Genomic DNA, 22,287 nt, shown 5'->3' on the forward strand with positions numbered 1-22,287 from the left:
TGGCGTCAGCGTTGTGAAAAATGTGTACGTCTGCAGGGCGATTACGTCGAGAAGTAACGCCAGTTTCATCGATTTCGGGTGAGTAGTTAATTAGAAAAAAAATCGGAGGCCTTAGAACTTGAATCCACCTCGTATTATCACGTAATAGGGGAGAGAGTGTGGCAGATATGATACGCGAGTTGGGATGGAAGTCATTAAAGCAAAGACGTTTTTCGTCGCGGCGAGATCTATGTACGAAGTTTCAGTCACCAACTTCCTCTTCCGAATGCGAAAATATTTTGTTGAGCCCAACCTACATAGGTAGGAATGATCATCAAAATAAAATAAGAGAAATCAGAGATCGAACAGAAAGGTTTAGGTGTTTGTTTTTCCCGCGCGCTGTTCGGGAGTGGAATGGTAGAGAGATAGTATGATTGTGGTTCGATGAACCCTCTGCCAAGCACTTAAATGTGAATTGCAGAGTAATCGTGTAGATGTAGAAAGAAAGATCCCTTATCATTTAGCTACAATATAGCAGGTCAGCAACTGGAAGCAGTTAATTCCATAAATTATCTGAGAGTACGCATTAGGAGCGATTTAAAATGGAATGATCATATAAAGTCGATCGTCGGTAAAGCAGATGCCAGATAGATTCATTGGAAAAATCCTAAGGAAACGCAATCCGAAAACAAAGGAAGTAGGTTACAGTACGCTTGTTCTCCCACTGCTTGAATACTGCTCAGCAGTGTGGGATTCGTACCAGATAGGGTTAATAGAAGAGAGAGAGACAAGATCCAACGGAGAGCAGTCCGCTTCGTTACAGGAGCATTTAGTAATCGCGAAAGCGTTATGGAGATGATAGATCAGTGGAAGACTCTGCAGGAGAGACGCTCAGTAGCTCGGTATGGGCTTTTGTTGAAGTTTCGAGAACATACCTTCACCGAGGAGTCAAGCAGTATATTGCTCCCTCCTACGTGTATCTCGCGAAGAGACCATGAGAATAAAATCAGAGAGATTAGAGCCCACACAGAGGCATACCGACAATCCTTTCCACGAACAATACGAGTCTGGAATAGAAGGGAGAACCGATAGAGGTATTCAAGGTACCCTCCCCCACACACCGTCAGGTGGCTTGCGGAGTATGGATGTAGATGTAGATTATGTACGCATGTGATTTTGGAAGAAAGCGAATATGAGGTACTAAAAGCAGTCGATAAGTTGCATTAGTTGGGGAAAAGAGGATATAATCTTCGAATATGAACAACGAAAACTCGTGGTTCACCATAGGAAATACACCACATACTCAAAAATAATAATACATAATATACCACTTGGGTAGCGCTCCAACAACTTTTTAGGGTGCGATGTAACCTATGACATGGACAGGGACATAGAAATTAACAAATATCAATCAATATGCAGAACAAAATACGGAAGGAAACAAATTACAGTGTTGTTATGGCAGTTTATGTGATCGCTCTAAGCTTCTGGTTACAGCTTGATACCAGTGCTTGCCAATTTTAATTGTATATTAGAGCACTGAGGATGGTCACTTGGTGACTGAAAATCGATTTTGCTGACAATAAAACAACAAAATACAGACAATGCTGATTTTCCTTCCAATTCTAAATTACAGTGTTACAAAACCAAGGCTACCCCTTTACTGCCACATGGAAGTGAGTAATGGATCACTAAAAAAAGTGATAAAAGCGAACTGTGAGCAGCAGAAATGAGATGTTACCAGGGTACATCGTATAAAAAGTGAAGATAGTAGGAGTGAACTAGGTATTTATAATATCAATGAATAGATTTAACAAAATAATCATTATGGAAACATTACCTACAACAACTATGAGTCCAGGGGAGAATCCTGCATCTAGCCATGTTGTACCAGCTAAGAGGAGGAAGGGATGTAGAAAGACCCAGCATGAGGCGGCAATGAAAAGTGAAGACGGAACAAATTAAGTACAAAATTTCCTGTTTCATACCGTACTCCAAACATAAATTTTACGAAGTTTAGTACGTTCTATAAAAATTGGCATTCTAGAAAAAGTTATAGCCTTTATTTTTGCAACTAGTAGAACGAAGGATCTCAAATTTTTGGACCTTGTGACACATTCCCGTACTTCAGAATATTCTATTAATACCAGTAATCAGTTCTTCCCCCCCCCCCCCCCCCCCCCCATTTTAAGAAAATCTAGTTGTTCACTGATCTCATTGTTAATGATGTCATATATGCTGTACAATGATAAAACAATATAATTTTGTAGGTACGTTCGTATGTGGATACTGTCTGCAAGATGTGTTGCGTGTAGAGTTTGCAGTAATGAAGAAATAAATTAAAATACCTTGCCTGACGCTTGAAGTTTACTGCACGAACAGCGAAAATATAGTAAGCGATAAGCTTTTGTCTCATTATTTTGTGCGGGTGTCAGCGAAGGAAAGTTTCGAAAAGGTTTGACTTCACGTGTAAAAGTTATTGGAAGTGGTCTCATTCTCGAACACTAGATAAATGTAGTTTGGGTAATTTGCGCGCCTTCAGTTAAGCTGTTTCAAGAGAAACACAGTTTCCAACTTAAGTACTTATCGTGTACAACTTAAACCAAGGCCGTACCTCTTAATGATGACATTATGACAGCGTTTTAAATTCGGTCTATAATCACATAAAAAAATCAGAAAAATCTAATTTTTGTTGCCAATGGAACCCGTTACGTAAGCAACCCGCAACTACTGTAGTGGCCGTTTTGGCGGGTTAGTAATAACAGACTTGTGGGAAAAAAAGCATGATTTGGTACAGTAGCTTTATTTCAAATCTTTATTAAAACTACAGGTTTCGGCCAAACAACAAACTATCATCGGCCATTACAAACGATATTAATTACACGACGTGACTCAAATGAAGGTGATTTTTATGGAGAGCAGCATTGTACATGAAACGCATCAAAGGTACAGAACGCAGTAACGTACCTGATTTTGATGCAGTCGAACGGGGGTTTTGTAGCAATTTTCGCCGTCGGTGATTTACGTTTTCCTAGGATTCTTCCAATGAATCTCAGCCTGACCTCCGTCTAGGATTTAACTCTCAATACCGGGATGTTTGCATATTACATACTACTAATTTCCACATAGTTTTTCCTTAAAACTATATTTTGAAGGTTCGCACCTTTTTGCCGGTTAGTAATTACAACAATTGGCCTATATTACGTCAATAGTGACAAAGCTTCTGAGCCATTTCAACGTGAAATCTGTGTTCGATGGCAGCGTATTAATCTCTCAAAAATATTTTAGATGTGTAAAATACGTAAGTTACATTTATCTCCTGTAAATGTGCGTGAGACACCATGCGAAAGACACTGGGGTTCCCCGCAGCAAGCCGCGTCTCCCACTCATTGCCAGACCAACTACACGCACTTGTCTAATGTGTCACCCCTTACGCCTGCAGGTAGTTTACAGAGAGGAAAAAAAAAATCATTGTATGAGTCAAATAACTGATCTCTATTGTGTGTGTGTGTGTGTGTGTGTGTGTGTGTGTGTGTGTGTGTGTGTGTGTGTGTGTGTTGGGGCTTATGGGCGCTCAACATCGAGGTCATCAGCGCCCTGACACACATTAAAAGGAACGAATGTGGACAGACCTAAGAAAACTAAAGCACACACTCAAAGGAAGCAGGAAAAGAAGGAAAATGCTACATAAGAATGTAAAACCTAAGGAAAGGGGAAACATAGCAACAAGAATGTCACAGGAAATTGTGATTGGCTGGCCACTTACATAAAATAAGGGCGAGCTTGTCACACGGTGAGCAAATTAAAATCCTCTCCCTAAAATCTTTGTAAAAACATTTGACAGGGCACAGAACTTTAAAATTTTAGCCACATTAATCGGAGTGGTACCTAAAAGAGATGGCAGGTCCGCTGGCAAGTCAGCCGCGGCCCGCTGGTCAGAAAATAAAACGCAATCCAATAAAACGTGGCGCACAGTGACCTGGACGCCGCAAGCACCACACATTGGAGGGTCCTCTCGCCGGAACAGGAAGCCATGCGTCATATTAATTTTTCTATACAGGTAATGGCCCGCAGCACATACCTGCAACTCGGTACAGAGATGCGAAATTGGTACCGAGTTGCGAAATTGCTGAACCAGTTTGTTTTTATTAAAGAGTACTCTTCTATATTCATTGACACTATGGGTGATGTTTATCGCTGAAAAAACTGGTTTTCTGTTACAACGGTTTTTTTCATCTCCTGTTTAACTTGACTGTTGAAACCGCTCAAAACAACCTGTTCCTGAAACAACCAGTTTTCTGTTTTTATTGCTATTTTTTCAAGGAGACATTGAAAAAAGATTGAAATAGTTCTAAGACTTCGTCATACTCTTTCATCATATGTTTCCAGATACACACAATTAAAATATCAAATGAAACACGTAAGTAAAAGAAAACTAGCCCGTCAGTCGTTTGCTGCTTTCCTCGAAAAATAATGAGGAGTTGAACTGTAACACCAGCATTGTACTGATTCCAATTTTTTTAATCTCTCTTCTCATAAACCATGTTGTACTCGAAAATAGTACCATTTTCTGGACATTACTAATAGTCAGTGGTAAACGGTGAAAACTGAGGTTGGAGAGTTCTATGATTCGTGTTACGCTGTACATTTTCAAGGGCTACAAGCCGGATAAAGGTGTATTATGTTGACACAGCCAGTAGATCAACTATTTTTATTGTTAGCTATAAACGAAATATTTTTAATTTATTCCTACTGCCACATTTTTCTTTCTGTTTCATTATTTCATAGACATGACAGACAAATAATAAGTATTTCCGTACGATTTGATCTTTAATTTTCTAATGGGAGTTTGACTACAATAGATTTTTTTTACTGAAACTTCTTCCCCGAACTGAATTTTCAATGTAAAATGTTCAAATGTGTGTGAAATCTTATGGGACTTAACTGCTAAGGTCATCAGTCCCTAAGCTTACACACTACTTAACCTAAATTACCCTAAGGACAAACACACACACTCATGCCCGAGGGAGGACTCGAACCTCCGCCGGGACCAGCCGCACAGCCCATGACTACAGCGCCCAGACCGCTCGGCTAGTTCCACGCGGCAATTTTCAATGTAGGATGCGGTTTTGGCGTTATTAGCATAATGTCTCTTGAGGATAACTAGTTTTTGCACGGTGTGTTTACTATCTAATAGATAGCCGTGCGGGAGGTAAAAGTGTGGCAGATGGGAAGAGCGGTGAATCAAATTAATGATGAGGTTCTTATTAGACACGTGGAAAACTGGAAACGTTGGCACATAACGAGGGGAAAATGTGGGCGTATTTTTTTTCCAAAAAGTTTCTAACGTGATAGATCGGCAGGGCAACGAGCGCTCCACTCGGGTAATGAATCACCGTTGGGTCAACCTCGCAAAGTTCACATTAAGTGCGCGCCGGAATGGCGGACGCGGTTGTCCTTCCTGACCGAGATAACTTCCCTCGCAGTTTTAATCAGTACGTCACGACGTTCCGTATGAGGTCAGCAATAAATTCAGACTGCGATAAAAGCGCTCTCATCATTTAAATAACAATTACACAAGCAAAAATACTTCCGTACTATCTGTCAGACGAGGCGGTATTTCACGTACGCAGTACAGTGTCCGAGGCGATGACATTGCTCGTGAAATTACACGGGTAGCAGTCCGGCTGTCACTGTATTTTTCGTTCTATGCAAAGGGCAAACGCTTTCCCCAGCCGCTCAACAGAGTAACAAAGGATGGCAGAGGCCACGGCGTTGGCATTTAGAACGAGGGTGCGGCCAACAGGGGGGGAACAGGCGCGCGGCTAAAGGTCGCTACCTCTAAGGGCTTTAATGTGCTTAATGAGAAGGGAGATCTTGGGTAGAATTCTGTAAATTATACACTGGTGCACAGGTTTGTCCACTATTACAATCCCCTGCACTCTACAACACCTATGTTACTGACAACCCGACCATGGGCAATAATATATTGCTATCTCAGTTTGCAGATAATACAGCCTTTCTCACCAGTGGCTTACCTATACAATAAGTGTTCCAAGACTTTCAAAGCAACGGCAAGTAGGAAGAACAAATTGCAACTAAGCCCCCAGAAGTGCACCGCTGTGTATTTTACACAAGGCTCTTCGTAGATGATCATCCAATCCTACTGGCGAAGGAAGGGGACTACCTCGCAGCGACATACGACAAACGTCCAATCCAAAAGAGGACCATGGTCTGTTCGGAGGCGGCGACACTTGTGCGCTTTCAGTGTTCAGTCTATGAGAAAGAGGTCCAAGAGCTACTAATTCACTATCCCACACCATGCTCTTACACTCCATGGGCGCTGACGTTCCACCTGACGAAGCCAAAGGGGATAGTCAACAAACCAGTAATGCATGTTTCGGCAGTTTGTCCGGTCATAATTGATAAATGTGGCTTCATCACTAAACACTTCACCTGGAGTATCCTGTCTTAACACACACGAACAGAACGTGGTTCTTATAATCTGATGGAGAGGGGTGAGATAGGGTTGAAACCTATGTCGATGGGGGATACGCAGGGTATTTGCTTGACTCACGCCACTTCCTTGTGCGTTTGCGTGGGAGCTAACGTGCGGATCCACTGCAACAGCAGCAAAAACATTAATTTCCCCCTCTTTTGTCGTCACTTGTTTCCTTCTGTTACGCTATGTACGTGTTACACTACGACACTCACGAAAGTGGTTGAAGAAGTTAGTGAATAATCATCGAGATGGAGGATGTCTATTGGGATATCTTCCCGCATACACCATGAGCATGTCAACTTCTTCTGAACTGGTAAACCCCATTGTCCACTCACCGCCTGCAGCTTGGAAGTCGCAATGCACTTAAGGAACACAGAAGCAAACGTATCAACATCGTGCCTGGCAACTACGCAGGCTGAATGGCAGAAACAAGTGTCGGTGTGCAAATTTCTTGTAGTAGTTTGTTTGTTTATTTATTTTATTTTGGGCTTTCATGTTAATGACAGTTTTAAAGTATTTGCCCAAACATCGGCTTTTATACATGGGACAAAAACAAATAATATCGCTGTTCAAAAAATGGCTCTAAGCACTATGAGGTCATCAGTCACCTAGACCTATAGCCACTTTAACCTAACCAACATAAGGACACCACACAGATCCATGCCCGAGGCAGGATTCGAACCTGCGGCCGTAGCAGCGGCATGGCGCCGGACTGAAGCGCCAAGAACCGCTCCAAAAAAGTAGGCCTATGTCATATCTTTGCGAGAAGATCTTTGTAACAAGTAACAGCTGTATAGCACATGCTGGATGCTGGCAAACTTTTATTATCACAGTGCAAGTGCATACATATTTTGTGAAAGTGGGTGATGTGGAACCAACTGGCCATCACAAGGAAGCAGATAGATGGATACTAACAACAGAAGCGGCCTTTCTGTTGCGAGCCAGCACCAAGCACTACGCTTGAAGTAACTATGTAACATCCTGTGGGTTAGCCTGAAAAGATTGGAAAACCGGTTAATGGAAGGAATGAATAACCCTTTCAAAAAAGTGACGGGTTGCAGTTTTATATATATTTACACTGAATAAACAGTCACGGGCTCTAAAACATCCGCAACTGATAAGCTAAATCTGGAGCTGATGATTTCGCGGCGACGGGAAAAGTGTAATACTTCGTGATCAACTGAATTATTCTTGCAGTGCGGAAAACCGCACTGGCACCGGCGTTAATTTCCGGTCTAATTTTCTAGGCTTCTTGGCTAGTGTTGGCTTTACATGAGACCTCACGTGATCGGAACTCAGGGCCCTTACATGAAATCGCGGAGCCAGAAGCTAGCCAGATTGTAATACTTTTCTCGGCGGAAGTTGGGAGTGTACTGAACAGCTGGAGGTCAACATACAGGAGATGGACAAAAATACGGAAACACCGAGGGAAATGCGAGCCTGAACATACGAGGTCTGTTCAAAAAATTCCTCAACCTTCCTCATTTTGCGCCAATGGTGTGTTGGAGCGAAATTGCTGCACACGGCTGTGTTTTAACGTGCAACTGCCAGAAGTTTCATTGTATGTGTGTTAGTTATTGCTCAGTGCTGTATTGAGCAGAACGTTGTGTACAACAGTTTGCGAATTTCGAGATGGCACAGTTAGAGGAGCAACGCATCTGCATTAATATTGCGTGAAACACAAGAAAACCTTTACAGATACACACCAAATCATGCAGGAAGCCTACAGTGATGAGTGCTTAAGCTGTACTCTGTGTTACGAATGGTTTACACGGTTTGAAAATGGCTGGACGGATGTTAACGATGACCCTCGTTCATGACGTCCTTCGACGTCTACCGACGGCGCTCACGTCAGGAACGTCACCGAAACTGTGCGCGCCAATAGAAGACTGACTGTCTGAGAGATTTCAAAATAATGTAACATTTCAGTTGGATTATGTTACGAAATCCTGATACAGCATCTTGAAATGCATCTTGCTGCCGCCAAATTCGTCCCACGGCTCAAGAGTAGAGACCAGAGAGACCTTCGCATCGCAATCTGTGAAGAGTTTTTGGATCGTGCAAATGAGAATGAGATGTTCCTTAAGAAAATCATAACTGGTGATGAGACGTCGGTATTGAGACCAAGGTTTAATCTTCACAATAGTATATCGGGATAGGTTCCCCAAAACCACCAAAAAGGTCGTCAGGTCAGGTCAAATGTCAAAGCCATGCTGATAGTTTTCTTTGACTTTGAAGGATTCGTGCGACAGGGATAAACTGTTAATCGATGGTGCTACAGAGACATGTTGCAACGCCTGCGAGAAAACGTGAGAGCGGCCTGAAATGTGGCGAGACAATTCATGTCTCTTGCATCACGATAACTACAGCACAAAAAACGAAATCACTGTGCTACCTCATCCTCTCTAGACCTGGTCCCTGCAGACATTTCCAAAGTTGAAAAACCCGTTGAAAAGACGAAGATTTGCAGCGATAGACGAGTTGAAGGAAAACTCGCAGTTTGTGCTTCACGCGATCCAACAAGAGGCGTGTCAAGACTGCTTCCGGAAATAGAAACGTCGTTGGGAGCGGTGTATCACTTGTGGAAGAGATTTTTTCGAAGGAGACCATGCACAGTAAGTAAACGGTAAGCGTAGAAAGATTTTGTGGACAAAGTTCCGGAAATTTTTTGAAAAGACCTCGTAAATGCAGCTACCAGCAGAAGCCTGTAGGTTGTGTGGTTCAAATGGCTCTGAGCACTATGGGACTTAACTTCTATGGTCATCAGTCCCCTAGAAATTAGAACTACTTAAACCTAACTAACCTGAGGACATCACACAACACCCAGCCATCACGAGGCAGAGAAAATCCCTGACCCCGCTGGGAATCGAACCCGGGAACCCGGGCGTGGAAAGCGAGAACGCTACCGCACGACCACGAGATGCGGGCTGTAGGTTGTGTGCGCAAAGTCCGCAATAGGAAGTGTAAGTCGTGGTCAGACAGTATTCTGTCTATTTGTGAGTGCATTATGTCGGAGCTAAGTGAATTCTGTCGTGGGCAAATTATTATTATTGTTGTTGTTGATAATGATAATATTTGACATGTGGAACGGTCTACTGGGCGGTTATCGGCACCAGTATAAATTCCCAATCTTTCCACTGTCCAGTCTCGCCAGTTTTCCCGAACGACGACGAAAGGATAACGACAACGCGCGCGCACACACCTAGCCGCCGGGCGCAAAACATCCCCGAGCCGGCCGGGAATAGAACCAGGGACCCCGTGATCCGGAGGCAGCAAAGATAGCCACTAGATCACGAGCTGCGGACATGTTGGCAAACTGTTGGTGCTCGTATGGCTGCTTCCGTAACGGAAGTAGCCGAAGTGTTTCAAGAGGCAATGTATCGAAGATTTAGATTTAGACAGCATACACTGTCAGCGGCTACTCCGGACCCAGTAAAACCAACATAATATTTAACGCATTACTTCATCTGTGAAGTAATCAGACACCAGACGTTTCCTGCTGTGTTATAAATGGGGAGTTCGATTCTTTACAGAATCAGTGTTTGGAGGGGGGGGGGGGAGGGGAGGGAGGGCAGTGTTACGGATAAGAAGGCTAATGCGTTTGCGTCAGAAAGTATAGTTTCCAGCATAATTTGTCTCGTTGACAGCACCTACAACCGCGAAGTTATACTGTACGAGACACACCGGCTACAACGCTCGCAGACGGTAAACTTCGCATTGTGTCTGAGATCCGCCGTCAACGTGTTAAATTTCTCCGACTTGGCTTTGCAAAGAATGCCAGCCGCAACTCTACGTCTTGAATACTGATGCTGATCCTTGAGCTTTCAGCTGAGGAGGCAACGCAAGACATTCACACCGTCAACGGTAGAATGCGCGCGTTTTGTTAACGAGTCGTTTCCTGAATTCCGCAAACGCGTGACGTAAGCTGCGGAAAATGTGCGGAATTACAACGTTTAGTTCGAGTCAGCTGCTGCAACTACAATATATGGACACTTTCTCATGTAAAATATAGAAGTAATTTATCTGATCGCTAACCGCGAACACGTACGTTATAAAGATGTCTCGATGTGGCGAATTTTTCGGGGCCGTAAGATATTATCTACAGCATGCCACAAATGGTAGACAGCTCTTCCAACGTAAAAATTCGGAAGAAGCGGGCTGATATCTGTCCTGTCTTACCGATTTACGTTTTCTTTAGTCTCGTCAAATTAGATCTCAGTAACGCTGATATGCTTTCTTAAAAAATGTCACGACTGAGGAACCGCTACCCTTATTCAGCCGGGTTGTGAACGGTCTCCAACTCTGCCAATACCGACACTGACGCTATCAATCATTCGCGCTATCTAAACGTCACACCTAAATATGCTGCATGTATCTCTGTGTAGCGTGCGACAGTAGTCGTAAGTGACAATATATGAAGAAGTCTAGAGAAATACCCCTCTGGTGGTGCTGTTTCTTTGAGGAAAAAAAAGAAAAGCATCTCGCTACATTCGCACAGGTATTCCTCTCAGTGAAATGTAATGTCGTTACTTCTCCGGATAGTTTCGGAGCCTTAAATAGAGGGTTACACGGTTTCTCATAGAAGACTTGCTCGGGAAAATTCGTATTCGCGTAACACTCCGATCATCACTCGTGTTCGATATCCCAACTTAGAAAAACATTTTATGGATGTACAAATTCTTTCAGCTTTCGAGCTTTATTACATTTGAGTAGAAATTTGGGCTTTCGCAAATGGCTCTAAGCACTATGGGTCTAGTCCCCTATACTCAGAACTACTTAAACCAAACTAATTTAAGGACATCACACACATCCACGCCCGAGGCAGGATTCGAACCTGCGACCGCTGTAGCCGTGTGGTTCCGGACTGAAGCACCTAGAACCGTTCGGTCACAGCGGCCGGCGGCTTTCGCAGCTTAGTACGTTTCCATCGGGAGACAACTGCCCGATCGTACTACATATAATGCGGCTAGCGCACAAATTATTGTATAAAAGTTGTTTCAAAACAGATTTTTTATTGTCCGTCTCGATTGCTTTAATTTTTTAAAATGACCGATTTCGGTGCAACATAAATCATCCTCAGATTAGATTCTATCAGGAGAGTGACCCGTCCAGCTTATCAAAATTTACATAGTGCGCCACAGGATATCCGTATCTTCTGATGTAACATGTAAATTTTCCTGGTAAGTTGGACGGGTTATTCTTGTAACAGATACAATCAAATCGGAGAATGGTTCCTGTTGAACCGAAACCGGTCATTTTAAAAAATTAAAGCAATCAAGTCGGACAATAAAACCTGTTTTACATGCATTGATTGCCGATTTTCGCCGAGGACCTTATGTCAGTCTTTAGAAGATGTTTCCGTGATAAACTTTAGATCCGACCCTTACATGGTTCCGCATACACATTCCTGTATAGGTCTCGAGTTTTACAGTTTCCTAATTACCTACCTGACTGCCGCAGTGGCCGAGCGGTTCTAGGCGCTTCAGTCCGGAACCGCGCGACTGTTACGGTCGCAGGTTCGAATCCTGCCTCGGGCATGGATGTGTGTGATGTCCTTCAGTTAGTTACATTTAAGTAGTTCTAAATCTAGGGGACTGATTACTTCAGATGTTAAGTCCCATAGTGCTCAGAGCCATTTGAACCTATTACCTACCTACTGACACACGCCCCTCGGTTGCTTTAGATTTGAAGGAGCCCTAAGTGATCGTATCTGTAACGAGATTCCTGCGTTTAGCTAAAGTAAACCACTCACACTATCGCGTATCATGTAGGTCCACGATAACAAATTGAAATATAAAATTATTGCTACGCAGGTCTATGTCACAATTCTACCTACAAAACAACTAACACAATTTCTACAGCCACAAGCGTTTAAACAATTCATACATGCTTCGGACCCATATTGTAAGTAGTTAACACTGATTAATGAAATGCATACATACTCACGAGTGACACGTGATACTGTGTGTCAATAGTTTCAGTTCGTTAAGGACGACTTGGCTTAAACCCGTTTATGTATCTCGTTTGCGTAAACTAAAATCGCGATCCAGACGGAACCCTGCAATTAAAGTGCCGCTGTGATCGCGGAATCGAACATGGGTTTCATGTCAAAGTTATCGTTTCACTTTAGATTCACACTGTTACGGCTGGTTATTTCGGCTGAACTTTACACTTGCGCTATAGCTGCACCAAATTCTGTTGGCTTAAGATACTCCATATACAAGCAGAAATATTCGCATTAATTACCAAGTTAATGTGTCTATATATCAAGTCTTGAAACTTCTGAATCGATCGCAGGTGGCTTATAAACTGTTTGGGGTTTAAATAATAATAATGCAATACTAACAATAAAATAGTGTTTTAGTGTGCAGATATCATATGAATAATTAGGATTATAAATACAAAATCTGCAGTCAGAATTACGAAGTTACAGACGTGAAGCTTCAAGAGACCAGCATGGGAAACGTTAGCCAAAGCAGATGATGATCATACTGTCAACAAAAGTGTTTAGAAATAGCACAATACTACACAAAACCTGACGGTTGCATGCGGAATGGAACCACTTAAATTGTTCTTAACGACCGTCACACCTCTTTGGTGCCCTTGACAAGGAAAGGTATCACCAATCAACAAATTCTCATTTCCCTTACTACGTTACGCTCAGTCTCTTTTTTCCATCTGCTGCAGAGGCGGACGGATCGACAGAAATTAGATTTGTCGTGTCAATACCGCTAACAATTCTACAGTAAGGAAGATCTCAGGCCATAACGAAACATTTCGGTTAACAAATTAATCAAACATTAAAAACTTTATAATGTTCGGTGTATTTCACCTGCATTTCTCTGGCTCCCTCTAAAAAAACGTCCGTCCAGCAGACAGGTCTTCGGGTACAACTACTCCTTTAACTTCAGAGCAAGTCAAGGCAGGAAGTTGAAGTGGCGGTCAGTTGTTGCAGATTCCACTGGGCCGGCTTTCAAAAGGGGCATTCACTGCTCTGCTCGATCCAGGACAGTCGGGCGATGCAAACGAATACATGCCCAAGTTGATCAGGTCGTGAAGGTACAATGGTTGAATTCTTTACGGTTACGGGTAGTAACTTTCGAATTGTTATTTAAAACGCAGTTCAGAATTACCAATTTCAGTGTTTCGAAACATACATTCATTTTGAATATTAATTTAAAAAACAAAAGTTGTACCGCACACTGTGTGTCTTGCTCATAGAAGAAAACTGTTAGCGACCAATAAATTAGACGTTCGAGCACAAGCCACACTGTACAGCGTGGTATCGATGGACCCAAAGCGCCTTGTGAAATATAAATAGAGCTACATTATAATACACGTTATAAGGAGTACCAGGTAACTCCAAATCGATAACAAACAGCCACGTTACAAACGAAGCAGCTAATACAACGAAATCCCCGCTTGATACGGGCAGTCGTGATATTTCATGAATGGTTCGAGGTACAGAAACTGGTTTTCGGTACATTATATTCTCTACCTACATAGTGAAGATGCTTTTTTATTTCTTTCTTCGCGGTTTCCGTCAATGTTCTCAGTGATAATTTTCGTAAAGTAATAGCAAAATGTTAAGTTCAAAAGAATGTCTGCACAGCACATTGTGGGCTCCGATTAGTTGTAAATATATATTTTAGTACTATGACGGAACCTGTGTTATGTATCCAATACTTCGGCCTCACGTTTGGCATATTTCTTGGCGGTTTTTGAACACTGAGACACGCAGATTCATTTTATTTCTCTTTTACGATGCTGTTAAAAACATCGTTCCATTTAAATACGGCATAATCGCGTCAGTATCTGGACTGAAGCAAGACAATCTTTAGTACCCGCGCGGAATACCCACTCACTAGGTGCTGCTGTTTTACTGCTCAATATTAACGGGTTGCTAAGCACACACAAACCAATCCTTAGCTGGATAAGCATCTTAGTGGCTCAGGTAAGTGTAAAAATAGCTATTTGAAATTTAAGGGTTCGGCCCTCGATTGATTATTTAGATTCTTTGTCGTTGTACTCGAGGTGACGACGAAACATGAAATATCACGTACGCGAGAAATGCAGGTCGGAACACAGCATTTTCCTCTTAACTGGCTTCGTGATACACAGGCTGCCGTAATGTTCAAACGGTTCTCCGGGTTCGTGACTACAGCAGTCTCAAGCAAATCACGGTAAGAAAGGAAAATACGGATCAAATCTTCTAGATAACTTCCACTACAAGAGTCGATAAATTTTCCGGTAAGACATTTGACAGTGTTCAGTGGTAATTTTTTTATATTATAAATTACATTGCGACTTTAGTTGTTTATAAAGAAAAGTGTTTTGAATATGGGGTGAATATTTTCAATGAAGGATTATGACTAGTTTAGAAACAACTCAATCACAGAGCAAGGACCACATGTCATAAAATGACGTGTATTAAAAGCGGAAGGAATGCTACTAAAGACAAACCTACACCTCGTACAACGTTACAGATCGGTTTGTTAACTTTATTTCGTATTTACATTCACTGGCTTGCCATCGCACAACTGAAGCATCAATCTACGACCAGGATTTCGCATGGAGGCGAGACAACGACTTGGCGAATTTTCCGTCTACTGAAACCACGTATTTCAATGACTGCTTCGTTTATCTGCCGTAATCTGCAGATACTCCTTCGTTCCATCTACTGGGCTCGGTACCACGCGTTTATATTTTTCTTTGACAACAGGACGAGTACGTCTGTCGCAGAACGTATCTTCGAAAGTCGCTCGCTGTCATCGTGCGAAGTAGGATATTCATTCGTTCGCACTTGCTAATGATGCAAACGGCAGAAACTAATTAGCTGGAGAAAGTCGTATTTGAAATATTATGTGGGGTAAAAATATGAAAAATCTAAGGCGACAGAATTGTAATCCAATGTATATACTGAGCATCTCGCAGTACAAGCGTTTTAAGTTGACAGTCTAACAATGATCATTACCGCTACGAAGTACTTTGTGGCTTTGTAACATTGTGCAAAAGGGGGTTTAATTGTTGGTACGCAAATTACCTTCGTAACAGTGCAACTCGTACGTCGACTTCATGGTATTATCATCAGGAATGCATGAACACTAAATACCTAAGATGAAATTAGGCTAGGTTGGTTTTTTAGTGTAGCACTATTTATTTTTCGCACTATATAATTGACACTGGTAGTTACAAGTACATTGTTCCTACAAAACTAGCAACTGCTGTAAGCACTTGCTTGAAAATAGACTTTTTTTGTATAATTGAAATTTCACCACAATTAAAGGGTCGAAACAGCCATCAAATAAGTAGAAATTCCAGTTACTTGTATTAACGGCATCAAAAACCTCCCCGTTCCTGAGAACATAACACGTTCGAAATTTCTTGCACACATCAGCTAGCTCCCTTGGATATGTTTGGTAAAATTGTATTTTTAGGTCTAGGGGAACACGTACGGACAAAGCGGAACAACCGATCGGTCAACTTTCTTCACGCAAAATTATTTCATTTTTAATCTCACACACGCCTGTTTTGGTACAGTTGCACCACTGGCAATGAATTCTTGCAATGTTAAGAGCTTAAAGTAAGCTGAATGTGCCACGTAACTGACAACATGTGCCGTATGTAAAGACATCAACTTTGTAATGTGTAGGCAACGTTAACCAAAAGTACGCTGATGAAGTGTTAGGTGCGGCGCCCAGCGTCATCGCAAAACATCGCTTTCGACTCCCACTGTCAATGAAATTTTATTACAAGTAATTTTATTTGCCTAATCAATAGAGCAATTTTTGTTGACTTAACAACAGAATATGAATAGCCGGTGTTACCACAGCGATCGAATAAGCGCGGCACTGCGAACCGCCGATACGGTGACGCCACAATCCCGACAGTCCCTTCTGGCAACGTTATTCGACGCGTTCTGCTGTCCTCATCAATGATTACTATTTTAATTTTGTACTGAGTTGCACCACTAAGCAGTAGCATATGAAATAACATGTAAATAATGTCATATCCTGCTTTATGGTAAACGACAACCGATTGCACTCCCGAGACATCGAGTACTCACTACGCCGGATGAGTTTCACGATTAACAACACTAAGATTATTACGAGGACTTTCCCCGTTGAAACTGAGCATCGCAAGACGCAACCCATTGAAACCATTGAGGCAAAACTGATAACATCCCGCAGCACCAGAGTGACGCGCGAGGAGAAAATAATTTACTGGGTATGAGTTGCGTATTGGCGCCTGGCTGTCTTTCCCACTGGTGATGTACACAATATACACCAAAGTACGCATCGGTGATTTGCGTAAGGCAGCATTTCTGAAAGGACCTTGAGGTTCTATTCATTTGCAGTAACGAATGAATGTTTCCTACGATATATTCATATCGAAATTAGAAATGGCTGAACCAATTACAAAGCATGTCTCACATGTTATAATGACGTATATTAGATGTGGAGGCAAATTTGAAAACGACGTGGAGAAAGTGATAAAAGTTTAGTATGTTGTCACAGCCAAGTGTACACGCGGGTGGCAGGATCACACTGTAACTCTATTAGGGTGGTATATGTGCATCTTCAGCAGGTAATAGCCCATATCTCGCATGTATTTGGAACAAGTCACACAGCCAAGAGCTGGTGATAAAGTAACTATTGTCTAGACCGTGATACTGGTTTACCCCCCCCCCCCCCCCCCCCCCCTGAAATCTTTGTTGTTGTGACAGACTATCTTAGGAGGGAAAGTGGTGTTCTGTTTGCGAGTTGGACGAGACACGGGATACAAATGCCAAATAAACTTTGCAGTGACAATCTGATCCGTAGCACAGTCCAACGTTTATGTCTGCGCCATATTTAATGCTCTTTGACATGTTTAACGCTATTTCGCCGTAAAAATTAACGCTGCAAACTAAATATAAAAAGCCTGTATTGAGCAATCGGCAAGTCTCCAACAAGTGTTCCATTGCGCATCATGTACGTCAGTTAAGCGAGAGATCGCGAGATCGAATATAGGTCGGACGATGGATCTTTCAATGTTTGTTTTAACCTAGTCTTCACCTCCCAACGGCGTGAGAAGTCGCCAGATACGACACGCGGTTCGGATTCCACGTTAAACTGTAGGTCCCCCTCGCCAGTTGAATAACTGGGGTACGTTACAGAGATGCAAGTCGCCGAAGTGGCGTCCAATTGAAAGCTCTGAACCAGGCCATTGAACCGTAAGAAATTTTAATAATTCTGATTATGATGCCTACACCATACCTGTTTACTGGTTGTTTCTATCATCTGTTCATCTTCACGTTACCCGTTCCGACCATAAAATTTTTATAGCTGAAAATGATCATATGACCGAAACCTGTAGTTAATAAGAGATTTATTTATCAGTAGCTTTCGGCGGTTTTTAGGGTTCCGAGTCTCAATTGGAAAAAAATATATAAAAAAAAATCTGGAACCCTTGTAGGATAACTTTTTCATGCGTCTATTTTCTGCCTGTACAAATGTTAGAAACCCATCTTTTCAGGAACAGGCAGAAACATCAAGTTGAAATTTATGTCACACACTAAGGTCTACAGGCCCTTGACGCTGTGAAAAAGGGAAGCATCTGAGTTTGTGAAAAAGGAAAGCAACTACGTCTATGCAATCGGACATTTACGGCACACATTTTCATACTTAAGAACTCGCTCGCTCATCACAACCTATAGAGTAGTTCCCGTTGATCTAAGATCACAATACAACAAAGGAAAAACATTCAAAAGTAGTCGATTTGTAATCGTACCACAAGAAAATTTTTAGTCATTTATTATCAGGTCCGTCTGTTAAGACGATTTTTTCTCAGGAACGAATACACCAATCAGGCTCAATTTATGTCGCATACTTAGATCTATGGTCTCCTGGCGGTATAACAAACGTTAGCTTTCAAGTTAATGCAGCCAAAATATACTGCCATTTATGTAACGTATATTGATATTCGAAAACTCACTCATCGAACCTTATAGTGTACTTCCCAAAGGTCTAGAATCATGGAATTTGGCAAGAAGTAAGGTTTCAATGTATAATCAAAGGAAAAAAATCCAAAAATTGTTAATTTGTAAATACATAACACGAAAAAATATTTGTTTTTAGTTATCGGACGTGAAATTAAAACATTCTCGGAAGTGTTGGAATTCCTGAGGCCGATATCTTGCCAGTATCAATATCGATTACAGGCAAAAATCGTCGAGATTTTCGATTCCGAGAGTGGATGCAGTGTCTCTACACTTGATTATACTCGCATTGGAGGAGCAGTATGAGAGTCCAACTCGCACTTTAGCCGATTTTTTTTTCCAAGTTAGTATGGTTTTATTGCAAAGGCAATATCGCAGATGCATCTGAGATCCAATCGGGCGATATGTCTGTCTGGTCACGAGCTCGAGAGGTATCAGTGCCGGCAAGGGTCCACGGTGCAGCAGGGTCCAATGTTTACAAACATGCGGCGGCACTGGGAGCTTTACCTTGAGGTTGTGGGCGATCTGCCTGATGTAGTAGAGGTCGAGGTCCTGGAGGATTTCGATGCGCCCGCAGTTGTCGGGCGGCGGCTGCAGGTGGTTGCCGTTGGGCGAGTGGGCGCCCTGCGAGAGTGGCCTGGCGGCGGATCGCGCGCCCCCATCCCGGAGGCTGAGTGCCGCCAGTGGCAGGCACGAGTCCATGACGGCGGCGGCGGCAGGCGGAGCACGCGGTCGCGTAGCGTCGTCGCCCTTCTTCAGTCACATCACAACGCGGCCCCGCAGAAGAGTCGGCTGTCGGCGCGCGCGGGCGGCTCGCTTCGCTGAGGTGTCACACGCGTCCACTTACGACGGCGGCTGGGCGCAAACTGAGCGCGCCCGCTCGCCGCCCAGCTCGAGCTTCGCGCGACCGCCGCTCGCGGCGCTGGCACCGCCTCCGACGTCGCGCACGGGCCGCCCTGTCACGCGAATGAGCGGGCCAGCCGGGGCCACTAATAACGTTCTATTACCGCTCACGCGCTCTCGGAATCTAAATGAGAAAGGACTCGCGCCGCCACCGACGTCTAGGCTGTAAGCAACGAGGTCTTCTCCGTACCGGCATCTTCCGAAAGACGTAAACACACACCTAACGCCGGGAGCATCGCCCGCGGGGAGTGGTTACTTACAGTGCGCGCACAGTAGCACATCGCAAATTCTGTCACCTTTTATTTATTAACTAGCTGTGTTTCCAGCCCCCTTACTGAGCGGTCGGCGCATCTTACTGCCATGCAGCAGGTCCAGTTTCGATTCTTGGCTGGGTCGGAGATTTTCTCCGCTCGGAGACTGGGTGATGATTTCATAATCATCAACATGCAGTCGCCCAGTGTGGCGTCATCTGAAAAGTCTTGCAACTTCCCCAGGTGCGGACTGCCGGGTATTAATGCCATACGATCATTTCATATCATTAGTCCAGTACCCAGCATTGCCCGAGTATGCATTTATTCCAGTCTTCCATTAGTCCATGTCCTCCTTTCTCCTATGTCTCTGTCTACCTCCTCTAACCCCACTTTCTGTCCACCTCTTCCTGCACGTCTCTCTGTTCGTCTTCTCCGTCCCCCTCTCTGTCAATCTAATCTCCCCCCCCCCCCCCCCCCGACAATTCCTGTAAGTAGGCTGTTTAGGTTTTTTATTGGTAACGCCACGTAGCGCTCTGTATGAAAATCACTGGCTGTGCTGTCTGTGGCTGGTTGGCATTGTTGGAATATTCGCTATTGTAGTGTTGGGCAGTTGCATGCGAACAGCGCGTAGCGTTGAGCGTTGCAGAGTTGGAGGTGAGCCGCCAGCAGTGGAGGATGTGAGGGGGGGGGGGGGGGCGAGATGGTGGAGTTTTGAGAGCGGATGATCTGGACCTGTGTCCACCAGAAAGAGTAAATTTGTAAAACTGGATGTCATGAACTGCTATATAAATTAAGACTTTTGAACACTATTAAGGTAAATATATTGTTTGTTCTCTATCAAAATCTTTCATTTGCTAACTATGCCTATCAGTAGTTAGTGCCTTCAGTAGTTAGAATCTTTTATTTAGCTGGCAGTAGTGGCGCTCGCTGTATTGCAGTAGTTCGAGTAACGAAGATTTTTGTGAGGTAAGAATTAATGAAAGGTATAGATTATTGTTAGTCAGGGCCATTGTTTTGTAGGGATTACTGAAAGTCAGATTGCGTTGCGCTAAAAATATTGTGTGTCACTTTAGTGAATGTCTGAGTACGTTCAGTTTTGCTCAGCTGTTTGAAAATCAAATAACGTAGGGATTTATCAGCACAGTAATTCATTAATTTTTCTAAGGGGACGTTTCATTCCATCTCTTCGTCTCCCTCTGTCACTCTCCTCCTCTCAATTCTCTGTCCGTCTTCCTCTTTGCTTTCTCTGTCCATCTCCTCCTCTCCCCTCCATTTCGCCCTGCCCTACCTCATTTCATCTCCGCCGCTCCTCTCAGATCATCTCCTCCTCCCACTCTCTCTGTGCATCTCCTCTTTCTTTTCCATGTCCTTTTCTTCTTCCCTCTCTACATGTTCATCTCTTCCTCCCTCCTCTCTGTGTATCTCTTCATCCCCTGTTTCTGTCCTCTTCTTTCTTTTCTCTATACATTGCTCCACCCCCTCTGTCCATCTCTTCTCCTCTTCCTCCTCCTCCTCTCTGTGCCTATTCCTTCCGCTTTCCTTTCTTTGGCCATCTCCTCCTCTCCCTGCTCTCTGTCCATTTCGTCTTCCCTTAATTTCCTTTTACCTCTCTGTCTTTTTATCTCCTGCTCCCCCTCTCTCTGCCCATCTGTTCCCCCCCCCCCCCTCCCCGTCTCTGTCCATCTCCTCCTATTTCCTTTTTGTGTCCATTGCCCCCCTTCCCCTCTCTCTATCCATCTCCTCCTCCTCTTCCTCCTACCTGTGACTATCCCCTCTTTCCATCAAATGTCTTGCACATGCGGGAGTTTTTCACGGAACTCTGCGTTTGCGATATGATATCTTCTGAACTAAGTCACGTACAATGATGTGGTTTTTCTCGCGCATTCAGTGGTAAATACTGTCTGCCGAATGTATCACGAACACAGTTAGTAGGAAATGAATAACAAATTGTCTGCCACAGTAGCTGAGTGGAAGCCGGCACGGTAGCTCAGTGTGTTCAGTCAGGCGGTTAGCTGTCCTCTGTAATAAAAAACTGAGTCAACGGCTCAACACTGAACTTGAAGGGGTGTTATGGGACATCAACACCGAACAAATGCAACGAACAATGTGGAAAAAAAAGTGGACAGCGCGCCGGTTTGTCACAGCGGCGGCCCGGGTTCGACTCCCGGCTGGGCTGGAGATTTTCTCCCCTCAGGGGCTGGGTGTTGGTGTCGTCTTCATCATCATCATTTCATCCTCATGGTCTCGCAAGTCGCCGAAGTGGCGTCTACTCGCCGGGACGACCTGGCCACACGAATTTGAATTCATTTCAGAAAGAAATTAAAACGTCGTGATTCAATCGGCAGTATTACAGTATGAACAGCGAAAATCTAGTAAACAATAAACTATTTTTTCCTTTTTCCCTCTTCAGCGAGAAAAAGTTTCGTCGGGATTTGAAATTATGTGTAAGGTTTGTTGCTAATTTCCAAGTGTTATCATTCTCAAATACTGGACGACTACAGTATGGGTATTCGCGCGTCGTGGGTGCACTACTTTTTCACCCCCACCCCTCACCCTTTTGATAGAATGGTGGTTCCTAATCCCACGGTGATTCTTTGCAGACAGTAAGTGAGATGTGTACGAAGTGCGGTTGGAATCGGTCCTGTGGTTTAGGAGATGTGAAAAATACATCT

General features: G+C 43.4%; 1 protein-coding gene across 2 annotated transcripts in view; it reads right to left on the minus strand.

Annotated features, from left to right (window-relative positions):
* LOC124550668 (rhotekin-like) overlaps nt 1–22,287 on the minus strand; it is a 481,694-nt gene that overhangs the window by 356,121 nt on the left and 103,286 nt on the right. The window contains exon 1 of one of the 2 annotated variants that reach the window (XM_047125395.1): nt 18,969–19,311. The exons of the other annotated variant lie outside the window; for it this stretch is intronic. Coding sequence (XP_046981351.1) covers nt 18,969–19,163 — 195 coding nt within the window. The 5' untranslated portion in view covers nt 19,164–19,311. Of the gene's footprint in view, nt 1–18,968; nt 19,312–22,287 lie in introns of those variants that run through there. 2 annotated transcript variants of the gene reach the window in all.

Source organism: Schistocerca americana, chromosome 1, assembly GCF_021461395.2.
Source record: "Schistocerca americana isolate TAMUIC-IGC-003095 chromosome 1, iqSchAmer2.1, whole genome shotgun sequence".
Classification (NCBI taxonomy): domain Eukaryota; kingdom Metazoa; phylum Arthropoda; class Insecta; order Orthoptera; family Acrididae; genus Schistocerca; species Schistocerca americana.